The sequence below is a fragment of the Chrysemys picta genome, chromosome 23, assembly GCF_011386835.1.
Source record: "Chrysemys picta bellii isolate R12L10 chromosome 23, ASM1138683v2, whole genome shotgun sequence".
In the NCBI taxonomy this organism is placed as follows: domain Eukaryota; kingdom Metazoa; phylum Chordata; order Testudines; family Emydidae; genus Chrysemys; species Chrysemys picta.
The window spans coordinates 10,975,683-10,994,034 of record NC_088813.1 but is presented as its reverse complement, the minus strand read 5'-3'; the positions used below and the strand labels follow the sequence as shown (position 1 = coordinate 10,994,034).

Sequence of the window (18,352 nt, the reverse complement as noted above, 5' to 3'; positions counted from 1 at the left end):
TGTCGACATGCTCTCACTCACCTTGGAGTTTTGGCTAATGCCAAAATCTAGTTTTTTGATGGTAACAGCAGCCCACACTCTAGGGCAGCTAAGAAACCACTCCTGAATCAGAGAAAGGGACCTTGGCTGATAGAACTGGAGAATGGTCTATTGATGGGGTACAACTGAGCTAAAAGACTGGGTACCCCACCAATGACAAGGCCACTCTCTGGGCTCTATGATCAATTCTCCTTGTATGGAAGGTTATTGGAAGCTGGCTCTTCTATGGTGTGTTTCATCCATAGATCTCAAAGCATTTTACAATCAATTAATATTATTCCCATTTTTATAGAAGGGGAAATTGAGGTCCAGAGAAGTGAAGTGACTTGCCCAAGGCCATTCAGCCAACCAGTAGCCATGCCAGGAACAGAACCCAGGTCTCAGTACCAGTCCAGTGCCCTATCCATTGGACAATATTGCCTCTCCTATGATAAAAAACAAAAGAGAAAGCTTAGATACGTGTTATGAACAATATTCTCCATCTTCATTTAATGCACACTTAAGAGAGAAGAAAATACAGTTTCTAATCTATGCACCATTTTACAGATGATACCATTTTGACTGACATAATTACTACAGCAGCATTAGTACCTCAGGTAATTCACAGGAGGGGCTTCTGAGAGTTTAACACAAGGAGAGAGATTTTCCTTTCATTGTCTGAAACTAGTGCAATGTAGTTCAGGTGCAGACAACAAAGTGCAGCCACACAAAGTGCATGGGGTGTTGGTAGGAGTCAGAGGGGACCAAGGCAGGTCTCATATGTGAAAGACTTTCGGGAAGAAATGTATTTAGAGGAGGGATTTGAAGGGGCAGAAAGAAAGGTTTGGGACCTGTCAAAAGGGGGCTGCTAAGCCACACCCCACATCTGCTTCTGTCCAATAAGGCATCAGTTTTCTAGGTTCCAAAATCAGTTCTAGAGCAGCCAGGCGCCCCAGTCTGTTCTCGATGGTGAGTTCTAGACCAGAGGAGGGCCCAGTCTCTGGGTTCCATGGCCAACCCTCGACCAGTCAGGGCCTCTAGTCTTCCGGTTCCAGCATGAATTCTGGACCAGCGAGGGCTCCATGTCTCTGGATTCCATCAGCAGCTGCATGATTTACACGTGCCTTTTGCAGAGTTATTGGAATTGCTGATTTAAGGTGAAGCTACTATCTTCCTGGTATGGAGGATGCCTAACATCCATGTGAATGGACCAGCAGACAGTGTCTCTAAAGGCTGGAGATGCAGAGAGGCGCCTCTGGAATCACCGAGTCACCAATGCCTTCCAGGAGATTATTCCACTGATCAAAATCTTCCTCCAGCCCTAATTGGGGAAGAGAGATGACGAAAGGATTACTCCATGATTACTAACTGCTGGCAAGGCTCAGCCACATGCATTACGAGAAAGAGCCCCCTGGCCCCATTAGCTGTGCTAGACAATGACAGGAGCTGATGAGCATTAGTATATGTGTGTAGCTCTTCCCATAGGCCAGGAGGCTAACCTAGCCAAATGCACTTGGCTTTGCCTTGTCAGAGGAAGCTGAGGGACCTGTGCTAAGCCCATTTTACAGGGCACTGTCATAACACAGCAAATAGACTCTGCAGGTGTGGGGGTGGTGTTTGATTTTTAATGTACCCCCACCCTCTTCCCCCTACCCGTCATCTGGCATTCTTGTGGATTGCCACACAGCAGGATTCTTCCAGAGGGGAGTCCCTCAGCTGGCAACGTGTTTGGTGTGGCCTAGGCAGTGGGGCTTTGCAGACACCCCCGTGAGGTTAGGCAGTATCATTATCGCCATCTGTACATGGGGAAACTGAGGCACGAATGGTGGTGAATTGATTTGCCCCCATTCACAAAGTGAGCAGCTGGCAGAGCCAGCAGTGCTTTGCTTCCAGCCCCATGCCAAGTCCATTCGACCAGACGGCGTAGCTAAAGTTTTCACAGCACCTTCACAAAACTCATGGTTTTGCCTTTAAATCTGACACTAACCATTGAAGAAGGCCCCGCGTAACACAGCACAAGACAGGTCACTACACCCCCTCTAGACTCTTGAGAATCTTGGCCAGTTCTGTGTATAGGGCAGGAAGGAGGCTCTCCCCGGAACACCACGCCCACACATTGGCTAGCGTGGTCACCACCCAAGTGGGAAAGAAATCCTTCTGCAAGCATCGCCTCCTCCAGACTATCAGCCCCTCCTGGCCAAGGAGGCGAGAGCCTCAGCCAGACGTCTGGGTGGACAGAGGGCCCCGCTGCACCATCCCAACGGAAAACATTTTTCTGCCTAGTGCCGTACTCAGATGTTTCTGCAGGAAAGCAAGCGCTGCCCTGTTGGTGATGTCCAAGCCTGCGTATGGGTCCAGGGTGCCTCTGGTCTGGAACAGTCTGTTCAGGAGATTCCCAGCCAGAAAAGTGAAGTCAGTCTGACTCAGATGGACAGATCCCCTGGAGAAGGGAGAAGCAAACGAGTCCTTTGGAGACAGGGATGAAATGCTCTCATCAACAACTGGGTCTTGCTAGCTTTACAGCCCTGGGTTGGGTCTACACTGGGTTTGGGAATCTCCCACTGGTGGACACACAGATGGTGCATCAGGAATCATATGACCCTGCTCACAATACAGCTAGACAGCCTGGTGGCAAAAATGCCAGTGGCCATGTGAGCTCTGTCTTCACTATGGTCACTAATCTCCAGTGCAGTCACTGCTGGGAGATCTCTCAAAACCACCTAGGATAAATCCGGGTCCCACGGGCGCTTTGCCATTGACTTGAATGGGAACAGGACTTCAGCCCCAGCGTAGACAAGGCCTAAGTAACACAATCCACTGCCCGCCCTGACTCATACATCCATAGGCCATATAAATGCACACAACTCTCTGTAAGCACACAAGACAAGATCCATGCCTGAAGAGCTGCCCGTCTAACTGAGACAAACAACCTGTACATTAAAGGAAAGCCAAAGGAGGAAGAGGTCCTGTCGGAGGGGAGATCAGTATGGGGAAGGTGCTGGTGTTGGAGGTTGAGGAGGAATTTGTAGGAAGGTTTCTTGGGGCAAGAGAAAAGGGAGTAGCAAAAGGCAGAGAGCTGAACGTGGGAGAAGGGAGAGTCAGAGTGAGGACACAGAGGCGAAGGAAACATGAGTGGAGCTGTCAGCAGGAGCATGGCTCTGAAGGTGAGGACAAGAAGTCCAAAGCGGATGCAGACAAAGGTTGCTGCACACTAGTGGGACAATAAAGCTTAACACAGAGTGAGCAGTGTTATGGGATTGTTCGCGTGCTGGTATAATAGTAACCCTTGGCTCGTATACAGCACTTTTATCTGAAAACGTCAAATCACTTTACAAGGGATGATAAATAGCACTACCCCCATTTTAAAGATGGGAAAACTGAGGCACAGAGCGGGGCTGTGACCTGCCCAAGGTCACCCAGCAGGTCAATAGCAGAGCCAGGATGAGCACTCCTAGCTCCCAGAACATTGCTCTACCGCCGCCCCACCCTGTCCAGACCCAGAGTGCGGACTTACAGGAGGGTTATGATCTTGGTCTGCCTGTTTCTGGAGTTGAGTCTCTTCATTTTGGCGACACTTTCTGCAGTCTGGAATTTCTCCGTGTTGATAAAAAGCACCGGCTTGGTCACCTTGTGGTAGAGATCATTCTTCAAAGGGAACATCCAGGCATCGAGAGCCACAGCGCATCTGCAGCAGGACAGAAGACAACAGGTAACTCTGCTGCTATCTAAAGCCTTCTATTCCCAGCTGGCCTGTTTCTATAAATGCATCCCCAGCTCCTTGCTGCACGTTTTCCTGTTTGTTTAAAAGCAGCATCTGTCCGATACTCACCTAAAACGGTCCTCTTTAGAAAGGGCTAGAATTGCGGTTGCTCCTCCGAAAGAGTGGCCCATTACAGCGACTTTAGACAAATCCACACTCTCCTGCAACGAGGAGGAAAACCGTAAAGAAGCCAGTCCCCAAACCTCACTGCACAAAGCTCCTGCTGGGGAAGTAGTGACCTCAGGAAAAGCCAGCTTGCTACAGAGACTGCTGTTAGAGGGAGTAAGGGCATCTTAGGGGTGACCCATGAAGTTCCACATCTCTCGGAGGCAGGATGCATTATTCCCATTTTACAGATGAGGAAACTGAGGCACGGAGTGGGTAAGTGATTTCCCTAAGGTTACACAGTAAGTCTATGGCACTGCTAGTAACAGAACCCAGTTCTCAGCTCCCAGTGCCGTGCTCGTTCTAGACCATGGTGCTTCTCTGATTTGGAAGCCTTATTTATCAGCGAGTTCCTGTTACGTTCTGAACCAACACCTTCCCTATTTGAGCAACAGGCTGATCAGCTCAGCCACCCTTGCTACAAGCCACTGATCTTAGCCACATTCTTTGTCCTAAGGAGGCTGGGGACACAGTAGTAACCTAGCTCCATTGTGTCCTGAAAACACACGGATCTCTCCTGCAGCGTTGGGTGACACTTGTGATGCATGGCGCAGAGGATCAGTGCAGTGCAGCAGGAACTGGTACTCTGATCACAGCAGTGGCCGTATTCAGACAGCACCGCAGAGACGATGGGTGGAAAATAAAAGAACACGAAGGGCCTGTCTATGCTTGAAATGCTGCAGTTGCGGTTGTAGACAATACCTATGCCAACAGGAGGGGTTCTCCCATCAGCGCAGGTAATCCACTTCCCCATGGGGCAGTAGCTAGGTTGATGGGAGGGAGAATTCGTCTATCGACCTGAGCGACGAAGCTGCGACAACCTAACTTTTCCGTGTAGACTGGGCCTTAGAGTGTGTCTATGCTTAAAATGCCACAGCATCATGGGTGTAGAGACTCCACTCTCCCGAGAGAAGGTAGCTAGTTCAATCCAGCATTGTCTACACTGGGGGTTAGCCTGGCAGAGCTACGTCTCTCCAGGGTGTGGACTTTTCAAACCCCGGAGAGACATAGCTACGCTGATGTATGTTTTCAGCACAGACCAGCCTGTAGAATGAATGTGCTGATACACAATTCTGCAACAAGGGGCACCACAGTGCAAGTCCCCAGGCAGCAGATGCAGTTAGTATTTATAAGGGTACGTCCAGACTACCCACCGATACGGCGGGTAGCGATCGATTTATCGGGGATCGATATATCGCGTCTCGTTAAGACGCGATATATCGATCCCCGAATGCGCTCCCCGTCGACTCTGGAACTCCACCAGGGCAAGTGGCGGTAGCGGAGTCAACGGGGGAGCCGCGGCTGTTGATCCCATGCCATGAGGACGGGAGGTAAGTCAGAATAAGATACGTCGACTTCAGCTACGGTATTCCCGTAGCTGAAGTTGCATATCTTACATCGACACCCCCTCCCACCCCCCCAGTGTAGACCAGGCCTAAGAGGCTCTGTGCGAGGCCCTGGAATGGGAGGCTGAGGGGAAGAGAAGTACTTGATCACTAAAGAATACCTTCTCTTGCCAGTCCAAGGGCAGCACTATTGGGCTCGGGGGGGATCAGAGTCTCCTAAAATAGATTTAAACAAAATATAAAGAGGGGGGAAAGAAAGAAGAGGATAGTGAGAAGAAAGGAAGAAGAAAAAATGGGGAGGAGATGGAAGAGGTGCAGTTAAAGGGAACAAAGAGAAAAGGGAGGAAGGGCGTGGAGAAAAAATAAGAGAGCAGAGATGACAGAGGAGATAAAAAGGAAATGAGGGGGTGGAGTGGTGGGACAGGACAAAAAGGAAAATGAATCAGGGGCTTAAAGGATTCTGGTTCTGCAAGTTCTGCCCCCACGCCTCCAATTCCAGGAGGGCAATCTGCAAATTTCACAGAACCAGGCCTGTTCCTGCCAGTAACAACACCTGCAGGGGCAATGAAAGGAAGGTGTCGGGTGGAGGAGAGGCAGCTGCTATTGCTGGTAGGAGATCAGGTTAAAATAACTGGCCAGCTCTGAAGGCCACCCTGCACGGGTTCCAGTGAATCCCTTCATAATCTGCCCTGCACAAAAATGTCTCTCCGCTGCAACTGAAGAGTTGGCTGGAAATACCTTCAGTGCAGACAGATCAAATCCTTTGTGCAAGACATTGGTGACAGCTTTGCCGCTGCTGATGTCCTGCACCAGCCTGAGCCCTCGCACGCACTCGTTTGCTCTTTGATGAACCTGTAACAAAAGGTTTCAGAGTAGCAGCCGTGTTAGTCTGTATCCGCAAAAAGAAGAACAGGAGGACTTGTGGCACCTTAGAGACTAACAAATTTATTAGAGCATAAGCTTTGGTGGACTACAGCCCACTTCTTCGGATGCATATACATCCGAAGAAGTGGGCTGTAGTCCACGAAAGCTTATGCTCTAATAAATTTGTTAGTCTCTAAGGTGCCACAAGTCCTCCTGTTCTTCTGTAACAAAAGTGTCCCTGGTTAATTCAACCCCTTCTTTCCTCCAGGCTGATCAAGCATCAACACAGGAATGATGATAATATAGCATAATAATGTGCTCTCCCAAAACGCCCTTTGTCTAAGCACATCACAGTGATTTGCAAAGATTAATAAGTCTCATTACACCACGTGAGGTCAGTACGTATCATACCCCTTGCGTGCACATACGGAAAAAGACTTACACCACTTTTACCTCTGTGTAACTCCACTGAGCTCAATAGGGTTACTCCTAATTTGTACTGCTTTAACTGAGCATAAAATCAGGCCCTCAGAGACTTGCCCAAGGCCGCTCGGTGAGTTAGCGGCAGAAACAGAATCCAGGAGTCCCAACTCCAGTCTCCGGCTTTAAACCACACTGCCTTTCTTGGATCACAGCGAATGTGGAGACAGAGGAAAATACAGACACTGCAAGAGTTTCCCAAGGGAAATTGCTATAAATGTATTGGAAAAGCTTCTTAAAATCCAGTTAATTTAATACCACAAACTGTTGAAGATAAGCAAAACATTTCCACTATACCAATAAGTAAGGAGGGTACTCAGAGGACAGATAATGTGTTTTGCTCAGTGGATCCACCATGGCCGAACCTACCAGCCAGAGGCCAAAATGAAAGATGGAGAGAGACTTTCCCCAAAGAGGTCCAAACACCTAATGAGAAACCCGGTTTCCCCACCCCCAGGCCCCCCAGCTGCTGGGAAGATGATCGCTGGGATTCCTACTGAGGTGCTGTCCCTGGACTCTGCTCAAGGACTCCATTTTTTGTAATAGCTGCAAAAGATATTCTTAAATAATCTGATGAGGTTTTAACACACTGGGTCACAGTGAAGATCTAGTGGATCACATTGCCATAGATCCCAGCATGCCACCAAAAATACATGGATTGTGCAAAGTCTCTTCCCAATTGGCCGGTATTATATCAGCCTCTGCTAGTAGGTATTTGATGCTCTCTTGATACCCAGCCTCCTTCAGGCTGTTGGAAGAGAGAAGTAGGTTGGAGAAGATTGATCTATTCTTCTTTCCCTTCCCCAGCATCCTGGCTACCTCAAACCGTGTGAGTGGGCGTATCTCCATAACACTACACCACCCTCCATATCTGGGTCTTCCTCCAGAGTGAATAAATTCAATGCCTGTCTCTGCTGCTGCAGCCGAGTAAAACTGACCTGTTTTTTGAGCATTTCAGGGAAACCCTAAGGGTTGTAACAGCAACAAAACTGACTAGAGTCTGTCAATTTCACTCTGCCACTATTTGAGCTCCAGCAGCACTGGAGTGGTCTGTCTGCAGACTCAGGAAGAAAGCCCTGCATTGGGGTCACATGTGGAAGGTGTTCTCCACTTGCAGAAGGGCAAAGAATTTATTTAACGCGCACATTTAAAGGGCGACCATCAACTTTAAAACAAAATAAAACAAACATCTGTCTAAGCTTAGTTAAAAACTTGCTGTTACAAGTAAAACCAAAGATTTCTATAACTGAGATTGGGGGGGCAGGGAGAGACCTACTGCAAGTTGTTTTCCCCCCAGTTTGTTTATTCTGGACATTGGACATCACAGCTCATAGTTTCCTATGTATAGTCAGCCTGCTGCTCCTGTTTGTGTGGATTTTTCTACAGTGACAAAGGACAGAAAAACATGATTTTAAAACCACAAAAACTCGCAGGGGGTCTCAGGGGCAGCACCGGAAACCACAATTAATCCAGTTTTTTTAAAACAGGCTACATTTCAAGTTGCCACTGTCCTTTTAAACTCAGCAGAAACTGAGCGTTTAGGCCCCTCACTTACCAGGGGACTTTCCTACTTGGCTGGGGTGAGCAGGCAATTGGATTTTTTATGCCCTGTCCAAAACAGCAATGGGAGAAACCTCATAAACAGATCGAAATCAGAGTGCTGATAAGCACCTGGAAGTTTGGAGGCTCATCTGAAGCTTAGCTCAGCCTCTCTCGGCTGCAGAACTGAGCTGGAAACAAGAACTGGGGCTCAAGAGGATTCAGGGAATTTTCTGTTTCCAGTGAGGCCTGAAATACAGCAAAACCAACCGGGGTGCTTTCTGCCTTGCCCTGAACTCAGACACAAAGAGGCCTGTAAGAGGGTGAAAGGCAAATGAGATAACCGAACGGTTCAGAATCTACAAAACAGGTTCAACTTTAGGTTCAGTTCCAGAAATGGAGAAAGGTCTGGGCAAAGCCAGAAGAGTGAGGTTATCCAAAACCCTGGGCAGACCCCCATAGAGCCCTTCCCCCATACTGCCCTGTGCTGTGGCAGGCTCCTCCCACCCTGGAGCAACCGGTGTGGTTTGCTCTAGTGGTGGGTAAAAGGCCAGGCAACTTCCTCTCTGGTTCTCTTCCAAAGTGATGGGAACACCGAAAATGTTCATAAAACACAGTTCTCCTCCCTCAGCTGGAGACTGTCAGCAGACTTCACTGCCTCCATTGCTCTGACTTAGCATTTTCAAGCTTTTCTTTGCAACCGTGACTGCACTTCTTTTTTTAAATGAAAAGAGAGATTCTGGCATTACCATGTGACACTGGCAACTGAGGCCTTGGCACATGCCCATTGGGCGTACGCCTTAAACTGGCCCGGAATTCAGGTGTGATGGATTTTGCCCCTCCCCAAATTGGTTCGGTTGCCTCCATCCTAAAAACAGCCTTTCCCTGCCTTCCAGTCATTACCTGTGGGTTTCGAAAATGAAATTCCTTCCGCCCTTCTTGGATCCTTCGAAACGGGATCCATTCCTCCTGCAGCGTAGGCTCCAGGGAATCGGACCCCCCAGCCTCTGCCTTGCAAAAGTAAGTTGCACAGGCAGAATGGTCTCTGCGGGAATAACAGGACAGTCAAGTCAAATCACTGAGCAGCTGCCACTCATCGGAAACACGAGGCATGCAAGGGAAAGGAAATATTTCGCATTCGATTCAGCTTCTGAATACCCCCATTTCAAAGAGAAGATCAGAGACTGCTCCTGAGTCCTAGGAGGAGAATTCATATCACAAGTCTGCTGAATTAATGATCAACCAGAAAACAAAATATACTAGGGGAGAGGGTGGGTGACCACCAGGAAACAGACTGCATCATGCTGTTCCAAAGGGGGTCGCCACTCACCTGTGCTCCAACGCCATCACCAGAAAGCCACGGGAGGCCATTTCCGCACAGACAGCCGAGTAGACGGTTCTGAAAACACGAGGATGCAAAGGGAAAGCAGAATGAGGGCTTGAACCTCTGAGCACCCTCCACCCCCACTAGACTCAGCAGAAACCCAAGGCACTCAGCACCTCCCGGACTTGCTCTGCTCCTACCCACGTTTTGCTGCAAGTCTCCCTGTTGAAGAGAGAGTGAGTCACAATCTGAGCCTAGCCATGGGAGCGAGGGACTCCTGGGTTCTAATCCCGGCTCTGACACTGACTTCATCTCTGGGACTTGGCAAAGCCACAATCACCCCGTTTTCAAAAGGTGCTGTGCACACGCAGCTTCCGTTGATCCCGGGGGGAGCTGCAGGCGCTCAGCACTTCTGATAATGGAGGCACAGAGAGGCTCGTGACTTGATTTCCCCATCTGTAAACCGGGGAGAATACCACCCAGGGGCTTTGTGAGGAGGGGGTAACGTTTGTAAAGTGCTCTGAAGATGAAAAATGCCACATGTTATTACTACTAATAAAGCCAGATGCAGAAACACTGCTTGTGCAGCGGCTGAATGTTTGCCTAGCCAGATCTATTAGACTGTGAAATAGTCTCTTAAGGGAAGTGGTGGAAGCCCCATTGCTTGAATCATTTAAAACTAGATTGGACAAAGCACTAGGAAATACACAGTAGGGAACCAGTTTCCACTGCCCAGCAAGAGGTGTGAGATGATCTAATAGGATTCTGCTGCCCCAACCATCCATGTTTAAATATGCAGTAACTAGGGATGACATTATATGTCTAGAGTAAGGTACTAAGCTATTGGCACGGTATTAAACATGGATTTACAGCAGACGTCAGGGGCTCTGACAGCCGGGGATCACAGGGTCTCATCCTACAAGAGCAGAGTTTTTGCTGACGATACCATTGTATATCCTGGTCCTTGGCTTTTATAAGGATTTGCTGTTGGGGAGGGAGGAGGGTTGAGGGTCATCTGCTGGCCGTCTAGTGTGAAACAAACTGGTGTGGGCCTCCGGCTAGCTCCTGGTGGGAGGTGTGTCCACGCCGCAAAAGCCATCATCACAACTGGCACCAACTGAATCCCACTGTTGGCTGTCCCAGGACAGATACTGAAGATGGAATTGGCCATAAAAACTAAGCTCTGCTCTTTGCCCTACAAATGGTCCCTCTAAAGCAGAGGTAAGATACTTCGGGCCAGATTCTCCGCTGATGTAAACGGGCAGAGCTCCACTGCAAATGCTGATTTACACCAGCTGAGGATCTGGCCCATTGGCCCAGCAACATGGAGGCAGCTTGCTCTGCCCCTCCTCTGTGCACAGAACTCCAGTCTCCAGCGCTGGCAGCCTGGCATCTTTCACCAGCATTCCAGTCACTTACTAAAACCATGACAAGAGACTTGCTGGGGGGCGGGATCTGGGCGAGTCTCAGCCTGGGAGCACGACACTTTGTAGCCAATCCCTTGGCAGAAATGACTGAGAAGTCCTAACCTCAGTCTGTTGGCTTGCGTGCATTTCAACCAGCCCCCTGATGACACTGCAGCCCAGTCGAAAGTTCTATTAGCATTATAGGAGAGGCAGCCTCACACAGTGAATACGCCGGAGATCCCTCTCCTCTTTCACCCAGGACCGTGGGAAGTGAGGCCGAGACTCTTACCGAAAGGCTCCCAGGCCATGGGAGAATATGATCAATGGGTACCTGCTGCCACATGCCTTAAAAGGCCCGTTCCAGCTCACTGGAACTCTGTAGGACCCTGCAGGAAGAAGCGACAGATGTGAGTGGAGTGAGCCAAGTTGTCATAGCGTTACAGCTCTGACTCCTGCAGTTGCGGGGGAGCCCCCGCACTCTCGTTTGTTCTGGGGTTCTTCAGAATCCTGACCCCCCGTCCAGCCTCATGTCACCTTCTGTACCCAGGGAACAACAGGAGATCGACTGGGAGAGGAGTGAGCATCTTCCCAACCCCTCTGTACCCACAGAACATTTCTACGGCACCCTCCATCCCAAAGCGCTTTGTCACCCTGCTGAAATGCCCCGCCTCCGAGGAACAGGACAGCAGCCAAGCAGTACATAACCCAGAATTGACAGGGGAGGGCAATGTTGGATGCCACAGCAAACGTCCACACTAATGGAAAGTGCCAGGGGCTCTACTGTCCACGTGGCTCTTGCCTTTGGACGTCTCATTGGAAAGTCCTGCACACGCTGCAAGTTGCACAGGCTGCATTTTGCCTGCTGCAGAAACCCCGATGGGATTTGATCCCAGGTGTCCCAGGATCAAACCTGAGGCTGGGGTCTCTAAGCCCTCCCCTATGGTGTTATATTATCCAGTCCTCTCCCTTTTTGTGGCTAACCTGTAATCATGCTGCCTTATTAGCTTAGAACATAGAACAACAGCTTCGTCTGACTCTGGAGCTAAGGTGGCAGCAGGGACCATTTTCCTATGACCGCACTAATAGCATGCTGTTCTAACGGCCTCCGGGCATGCTCCCAGGAGGCAAAGAGAGTCTGGGGCAGCCCCCCGGGGGCCGAGAGCTATCTGAAGCCATCAGTCCTCTCACCAAAAGTCACATTGAGCAGCGGGGTGCACCACTTCAGGTTGATGTAGTCGGCCAGCCCATCGCAGTACTCACGGCGCGGGATCCAGAGGGGCTGCTCTGCCCCCTCCTGGGGAAGGCAGGGGTAAAACAACCGGAAGAAAAGCCCCTAAAAAAAAGGAAGGAAGGATTGCGGCACAAATATCACATGTGTGAAACACCCCATCCCACCTAGATCTGAACAGAGAATGTCACGGATTATAAAACCAGAAGGGGCCATTGTGATCATCTGCTCTGACCTCCGGCATCCACCCTTCACACCCTCAATACAGAGGTCAAACCAGGTAATCCTCATCTAGCATGTGACTATCTCAGCACTCGGCTCTTTGGCTATATCTTGGCAACGCTGTCAGTAAGTTTGATTCACACAGCTCCCCGAAGGCCGGATCCACTCCTCTCCATTGACCGTTCTGGGTTCTAGGACCCCACAGACCAGCCAACCCACCCCTCTCTGTGTGCCCTGATCATCTTCCGCCTACGTTACTGCAGCCAGTGGTTCACATCCTTCTCCGGGACTGCGCCTTATGCATGGAACAACCTCCCCGTCAGGTCATCAGGGCAACCCACATGATTCAAATCCATCCTATTCCATGTTGTTATAGTGAGGCAGTCAGACTACTAGAGACAAGGTTGAGAAGCTGGCGGTAAGACAGCTGATTTCTCTAAGTGCTCACAAATCCACGGGTATTCAATCGGGTTATATTGCATTGCCCTTCCTCAACTCCACCGGACTTGTATTATCAGCAAAGGCAGAGGAGTTTTGTTATATATAAAAATCCTTAACGTTCAGCTGAATCTGACTCAAATTGTGCCATCGCTGGACTGTGGCGCCAGGCAATCTTCTCAATTTTACCTTTGTTCTTCCTCCCTCTGTTGGTTAAACTAACTTGCATATCTGATCTGAAAATTACACAATAAGCTGTAAGGGAAGAGACTATGCTGTAATGTTGCTGTACAGCACTGAGCACATGGGGGCCCTGATTTGCAGCAGCTGAGCTCACCCTCATCTTGCCCTATGTTCAAGCCGGGGTTAGCTGGTGCAAATTCTGGCTTTCCTTCTCTGTGCTTGGGGTTTGCACAGCGACTGCTGGAACTGGGGCAAATTCTCAATGCATACAAGAACTCAGACTGAGGCAGGGACACTCTTTACTTCCACACCTTGTACAGCACCAAGCACAGGGCCATGTTTAGTAAACAATAACTGAAGACATGTGCACTGTCAACCTAACTAGTTTTAAGATGCAGCTTGGTCAGTTTACGAAGGGGATGATATGACAGGATTGGCTTCTATAGCAGGAGACGAGACTCAATGACCCAGGAGATCCCTTCCAGTCTTATATTCCTTTGTTCAAGTGTCCAGAGACAGAATTCAGTTTAAGGAGAGACCAAGAATCCAGTCGAGTCAGCAGGAAATGTGCAGCTGTAATCTTCTTGCTCACATGCCTCCCCCCAGCCAGTCTTCAGAGTGACCCTGAGTCACACAGCAGGCAATCTCAAGTACCCCACAGGCTGCATTTACAGGGCTTGCTGCAAGATCAGTTCCAGCAAAACAAATAATCAAATAGCTTGAAACACCATTGCCCTCCTACCTGCTGATCCTGTTTCACGCTAGCACAAATAATGAGAAGCAAAACCCCGAGCAGCTAGCAGTGCTCATTACTGTACCTTCCGGTTGGGGCCCACCATCACATCCGTGCAGCCCACTTGGTGAGGTCCTTTCCCATGGGGCAGCCTGAGGGACTGTGCTCCCCCCATGCCTTCCTGAGCTGGAGACAGCACCTAGAAAGGGAGAGAGGAGGTTGCAGTGTTAGAGCTGTTTTACCTAATGGCTGGTGAAACAGAGCCAGTTAATCTCACTTCCTTCATCTGTTTCCTGTTGAGCAAAATCCTCAACCAAATCCTAACCTACTGGACTTTGAGAGCTGCATGACATTGGCTGGCGATCTGAGGCAGCAAGAGCAGAAGAGTGAACAAGATTTTATCAAGAACCCAGCGTGACCAGGGCTGTGCAAGGAAGCTGGCCTTTTGACTCCCAGAATTATTATGGGCAGCAGAGGCAAAATGAACTAATTGTTCCAGCAGGGCACTGGGAGCCAAGACTCTGGGTTTTAGTCACTGACTCAGTGTGACGGCAGTTAAATCATTTTTCTCCATGCTTCCCCTCTGGAAAGTGCTTTGAGCTCCTCCAATGAAAGGAAATGCAAGTGCAAAGTATTATTATTTAATCCTAGCGCCACAGAGATTAGAGATGGAAAAGACTCCTATCCATCACTGTAGTATCTAAAGAGCCAGATTCTGAAAGGCCCCTAAAGATGTACATAGACACTAAGCAGGATTCACAAAGAGGACTAGTGCTCAAGTCCTCAAAAGTGTTTAGGAGCTTAACTCTTATTGATTTCCATGGCAGCCAGGCTCCTTTCAGGGTCTGGGCCATGGTGCTAACTCCCACAGAGCGGTGCACTATAGTGTATTTTCTAGCACTTTGTCCAGTCTCCAAGCAAAGGGGTTTTCACCACTTTCCTTAGCAGAAGACTGCTGCACTGTCTTCAAGGCTGCTTGTAACAATGGCTAACATTACAGCAGGATTTGACCTGCATCCAGGGCCAGGCAAAGCCCCGCTCTGCGCTGATCCCTCTTCACTCAGCCAAGCACAGCTTGTGCATTCTGGTGGCTCCGCAGGGCAGCAGCTCTTGTGAAAGTGCTTTTTGTTGGAGTATTAGCTTAGCTGCATCTTGAAAGCGAACTTACAGAATGCTATCAGAGGGGGAGCCGTGTTAGTTTGGATCTGTAAAAGCAGCAAGAGTCCTGTGGCACCTTATAGACTAACAGACGTATTGGAGCATGAGCTTTCGTGGGTGAATACGAACATGCATCCGACGAAGTGGGTATTCACCCACGAAAGCTCGTGCTCCAATACGTCTGTTAGTCTATAAGGTGCCACAGGACTCTCTGCTGCTTTTACAGAACATTTTACACCAACCAACGTCCTGCCCTGGCTATTGTTTATTGTGGCAGTCACCTCTCCCATGCCTTTTAGAGATTAATCTCACACCATCTGGACATCTGTAACATGCTAGGGACAATGGGGTTCTGTGACTCAGACTGCCAGAGCTAGGGTGACCAGACGTCCCGATAAAATCGGGACTGTCCCGATTTTGAGGAGTTTGTCCCGCGTCCCGACCGAAGTACGGTTGGGACGCCATTTGTTCCGATATTTTGTTTCGGGCGTTTTTTTTTGTTTTTTTTTTACACTCACCCATCCAGGTCTTCGGCAGCAATTCGGCGGAGGGTCCTTCAGTCGCTGACGGTCTTCGGCGGCATTTCGGCGGCGGGTGCTTCTGTCTTTGGCGGGAAGGTTTATTACCCGCCACCGAAATGCCACCGAAGACCATCAGTGCCTGAAAGACCCTCTGCCGAATTGCCGCCGAAGACCCGGACGGGTGAGTGTAACAATTAAAAAGGCAACCCCCCTGCGGCAGTCCCGATATTTTCCACTTAGCATCTGGTCACCCTAGCCAGAGCTGATCCAGGACTAGAACAGGAGGCAAAGGGTGACAAAGCAGGCTTGCTTTTTTCTTTTAAATTGAGTGACATGAGTGAGGTTTTCTGATTCTGGGAACTTCACAAGAGCAATACCTGAGTGATAACACTTGGCTCTTATATAAGACTTTCTATGCCAGGATCTTTCTATGCCAAGGCCGACACCAACCTACAAGGCAGGGAAATATTATCCCAATGTGACAGGTGGGGAAACTGAGGCACCCGGCGGGACAGTGACTTGCCCAAGACCACCCAGACAGCTGGAATCGGAACCCCAGCACGGCCACAGGCAGCCCCCCACGCCACCCCCGGGCCCCGCTTCCTCACTCTGTCCCACCCCCCAGTCTCGTGTGCCCTGCCCCCCTGGCTCCCCCTGGCTGCCCCTCTTCACGCCCCCCCCCACCTGTGTCACCCTCCAGCCAGACCCCTGCCCGGCTCCCTCTCTTCCCCCCACAGCGCCCCCCCCGACAACCGGCCCCCACAGGCGGGGGGAGGGAGCTGGCGCCGCCCCCGGGAGCTCAGCGGAACCAGCAGGGGGCGCGTCCGGCCTGAGAGGGACGGTTCGGAGCGCGGGGGGGGGGCCCGGCCAGGGCCACCCAGGCCGGAACTACAGCGCCGGCACCTACCTGGGCTCCCGCCACCCCACGGAAAGACGCGGCTGCGCCGCCCGGTGCATCCTGGGACATGTAGTGTTATTGCCACGCCTAGTGCGAATGGTCCCCAAGCTCAGCACTACAACTCCCAGAGCTCCCCGCGGCCTGGACTGTGCTCCCACCTCCCCCAGCACTACAACTCCCAGAGCTCCCCGCGGCCTGGACTGTGCTCCCACCTCCCCCAGCACTACAACTCCCAGAGCTCCCCGCGGCCTGGACTGTGCTCCCACCTCCCCCAGCACTACAACTCCCAGAGCTCCCCGCGGCCTGGACTGTGCTCCCACCTCCCCCAGCACTACAACTCCCAGAGCTCCCCGCGGCCTGGACTGTGCTCCCACCTCCCCCAGCACTACAACTCCCAGAGTTCCCCGCGGCCTGGACGGTGCTCCCACCTCCCCCAGCACTACAACTCCCAGAGCTCCCCGCGGCCTGGACGGTGCTCCCACCCAGCACTACAACTCCCAGAACTCTCTACTCCAGGGAGTCTCTCTCTTTTAACTACTTCTCATATTAATCCTCCTGGAATCTCTCCGGGGGCAGGGGCAGTGAGTGAATGGGTTAGAGCAGAAGGCTGGGAAATAGGACTCCTGGGTATTGGAGGGGGGTATGGCATCTCACTGCCCAGGAATATTATAGGTCTTAGCTCCAGGGAACTAGTCCTCACTCAACCCACAGGACTACAAACCCCAGAGTTCTCTATGGCACAGAGCCCTCAGGACTGTGACTCCCAGAATTCATTGCTACAGGCCATATTTATCTGCTGTCCTAAAACTGTCAGAATGGGATGCATGGAGCCTTGCTCCCTATCAAGGCTACCACACCCAGAATTGCCAGCTATTTGTGTATTTTCCCCCTCTTCCTCTCCTCTTTTACTCCCAGAGCTCTTCGCATGCCAGAGTCTGGGCTAGTGAATAACAATGATACTAAGATGCCTGTCTGCTTTTCACTTGTGGATCTCGGCTGCCAGGGTTTCTAGGTGCCATGACATTAGTTAGGAGGGCACAAGCCTAGTGCAGGCACTAAGGGCCATGTTCTCAAAGTGCCTCCTAGCTGGACCTGTAATACGTGCAAAGGCCTTTGGGATGGGCAAAGGGTGTGTGAATTGGTTAGCTGAGTTTGAGTCTCTATTTACATGTGCTGTTACCAAATGGTCCTGTGCATTGAGACACTGAAGGTACGGGTGGGCAGACATGTTTCCAAATATGGCCTGGTTAGCAGCGCCTTTAAAAGATGTGGCCCACAATGAGCTGTGTGTACTAATAAAAACCTGTCGAGGAATTTCCCCCTAAACTCTAGGGTACTTGGGGCTTCCCCCCCAGGCTTGGAACATGCTTTTCATGCACCAACTGCCCTTCCTCTTGCATCCTCCTTGAAATCTCTTTTCAAGTCCCTGTCCATCACTGACCATTATGACTACCTGATCTCTCACTGTGTCTGCCTTAAGCAGATCATAAGCTCCTCAGTGCCTGGACTTTGCCTGTGTGTAAAGTTCACAGGACTTCTATGGTGCTATAGAAATGATCATAATCATAGTTCTAGCTGAGGGCTGAATAAAGGGGTCAGAACTTTTAGCATCAGCCTTTTGCATGGTTCATTCTGGGGCACAATTGCAAGAACAGTTACGTTGTTTGTATATATAAGGGAGAACTCCCCCACCCACACCCCAACCTTCTCCTCTTCCTACTTCATGTTCCTAAATACAAATTATCTCCGTGGTCCCAAAATTGTGAATCCGCTGCTCCCCCTTTCTGAGCGCCCTCTCAACTCTACCTGCTTTTGCTGCCTTCCTCCACAGCCTGGGCTCTTATCAAGTTACTATAGACTTGGCCAAACTGAGCTTGATCCTGTAGTTCTACTTGGCAGGTGGGTGAATCCCAGATCGGGCTCCTTGTCTGAAAGGGCTCTCCCCATAACTACAGACAGCAAGGGGATTGGAATGCCTGTATGCCCAGATTTATTGCATTGGTGTCACTGAGATTGAGTGTACAGCTGGAATTTTCTGGCCCCTTGGCTGGTTCGGGAGACCCAGTGAC

General features: G+C 50.4%; 1 protein-coding gene across 4 annotated transcripts; it reads right to left on the bottom strand.

Moving 5' to 3' along the window:
• Positions 1–307: 307 nt before the first annotated feature.
• Positions 308–16,430, bottom strand: PAFAH2 (platelet activating factor acetylhydrolase 2). Of its 4 annotated transcripts, none has more exons than XR_010594540.1 (11): positions 13,792–14,160; positions 12,091–12,235; positions 11,192–11,288; positions 9,503–9,571; positions 9,076–9,217; positions 6,028–6,141; positions 3,848–3,939; positions 3,533–3,703; positions 2,310–2,458; positions 631–1,339; positions 308–464 (listed from the first exon to the last, which is right to left on the bottom strand). XR_010594540.1 is itself a non-coding variant. In XM_005302046.5 (11 exons), exons 1-11 carry the CDS (start codon positions 16,350–16,352, stop codon positions 1,245–1,247), a joined length of 1,248 nt encoding a protein of 415 aa, XP_005302103.3. In that variant the 5' UTR covers positions 16,353–16,427; the 3' UTR covers positions 498–1,244. The 4 variants fall into 4 exon arrangements, 2 of the variants coding, with proteins under 2 accessions (XP_005302103.3, XP_005302104.2); XR_010594541.1 differs by lacking the exon at positions 308–464 and adding an exon at positions 16,293–16,430 and having other exon boundaries at positions 498–1,339; positions 2,310–2,484; positions 13,792–13,905; XM_005302046.5 differs by lacking the exon at positions 308–464 and adding an exon at positions 16,293–16,427 and having other exon boundaries at positions 498–1,339; positions 13,792–13,905.
• Positions 16,431–18,352: the final 1,922 nt, after the last annotated feature.

Bases quoted from the DNA above. Each gene is read 5' to 3' on its own strand.
- PAFAH2 (XM_005302046.5), bottom strand. From the start codon at position 16,352: ATGTCCCAGGATGCACCGGGCGGCGCAGCCGCGTCTTTCCGTGGGGTG. The intron at 9,572-11,191 runs GTAAGAGTCTCG...TCGTGTTTTCAG, and splicing joins CATGGCCTGGGAGCCTTTCG to AACCGTCTACTCGGCTGTCT. The intron at 3,940-6,027 runs GTATTTCCAGCC...TCCTCGTTGCAG, and splicing joins TTGATCTGTCTGCACTGAAG to GAGAGTGTGGATTTGTCTAA.